This window comes from Condylura cristata, unplaced genomic scaffold, assembly GCF_000260355.1.
Source record: "Condylura cristata isolate star-nosed mole 26May11 unplaced genomic scaffold, ConCri1.0 scaffold00029, whole genome shotgun sequence".
NCBI lineage: Eukaryota > Metazoa > Chordata > Mammalia > Eulipotyphla > Talpidae > Condylura > Condylura cristata.
In genome coordinates this window covers 18793599-18794704 of record NW_004567130.1, presented here as the reverse complement: position 1 = coordinate 18794704, position 1106 = coordinate 18793599, and the positions used below count along the sequence as shown (strand labels likewise).

The 1106-nt window shown below is 71.0% G+C and overlaps 1 protein-coding gene across 1 annotated transcript in view; it reads right to left on the bottom strand.

The window, feature by feature from the left end:
• GPR137B (G protein-coupled receptor 137B) overlaps positions 1-935 on the bottom strand; it is a 7740-nt gene extending 6805 nt beyond the window's left edge. The window contains exon 1 of the mRNA XM_012730852.1: positions 589-935. Within this exon, the coding sequence (XP_012586306.1) occupies positions 589-885 (297 nt within the window). The 5' untranslated portion in view covers positions 886-935. The remainder of the gene's footprint in view (positions 1-588) is intronic.
• Positions 936-1106: the final 171 nt, after the last annotated feature.

Sequence of the window (1106 nt, the reverse complement as noted above, 5' to 3'; positions counted from 1 at the left end):
GGCAGCAGCACAGCCCGACTGGACCACTCTGCAGGGCGGGGCCTCAGGGGCGCCCCGAGGCCAGCGGGGCGAGCTCTGCCAGGCGGGCGACCCGCAGCCCCACACTTGCGCCCGGTGAAGGGAGGAGGGGCTCCCGCAGGGAGGGCAGGGGCGCCCATTGCCCAGGGCATCACCCCGGAAAGGACAAGAGTAGGGTGTGGGCGTGGCCCTAAACAGTGGGGTCCGGGAGTTCCCCCCTCGGCCCATCTGCCCGTCTCCCACCACCACCCCGAGGCCTGTGCCAGCCAGGGGGCCCCTTGGGGCTCGGCCAGGTCTGTGTCCCCAGGGGCGGGGGACCCCCACGTGTGCTGAGGCCCCTGGGGGGGAAAGGCCCGGGGGCTCCTGGCGCCCCCGCACCCCACCAGCGTCAGGCTCCTACCGCTGTCTGACCAGCGTGGTCACTGCCCGTGTCCCAGAGACATCCGCGCCGTGGCTGGAGGCCTCACCAGCACCTCCCAGCTCCAGAGGGGCCCCCACACGTGGGCTCGGGGACTCGGCTCATGTGGCCACCACAGCCGGGCCCGTCACGGGCAGCTGCTTTCAGAAAGCTGGACGGCACGAGAGCCCCACCTTAGACTCCAGGTAGATGTTGGCCAGGGACATCTTGGAGATCTTGTACAGGCAGATGGACAGCGAGACGGCGCACAGCACGAACAGGGTGTCGTTGATGGCCACCCGCACGGACACGATGACCTTCCGCTCCCACGTCCCCGTCTTCACCAGCACCGCACAGGTCAGGTTCACCAGCAGGAAGACCAGGCTGACGAAGAGCGAGGCCAGGTGCAGGGGCAGCCTGGGGACAGGGCAGAGATTGAGGCTGGGCCGCTGGCGCACGGCCCGGTGCATGCGGACGGAGCGGGAGGAGCTGTGTCAGGGACGCGCACCCGAGTCACGCAATGCAGAGGCCCCCGGCGCCGGGCGCGGGGTCCGGCCGACCATGAGGCCGCCCACAGCCGCCACATCACCAGCTCACGCCCGGCCAGGCAGGGGCCCGAGGGCAGCAGACCCCGCCTGTGTCCTGCTGCCCACTCTGTCTCTGGGGGTCCCCTCACCCCACCTCTGGCCTG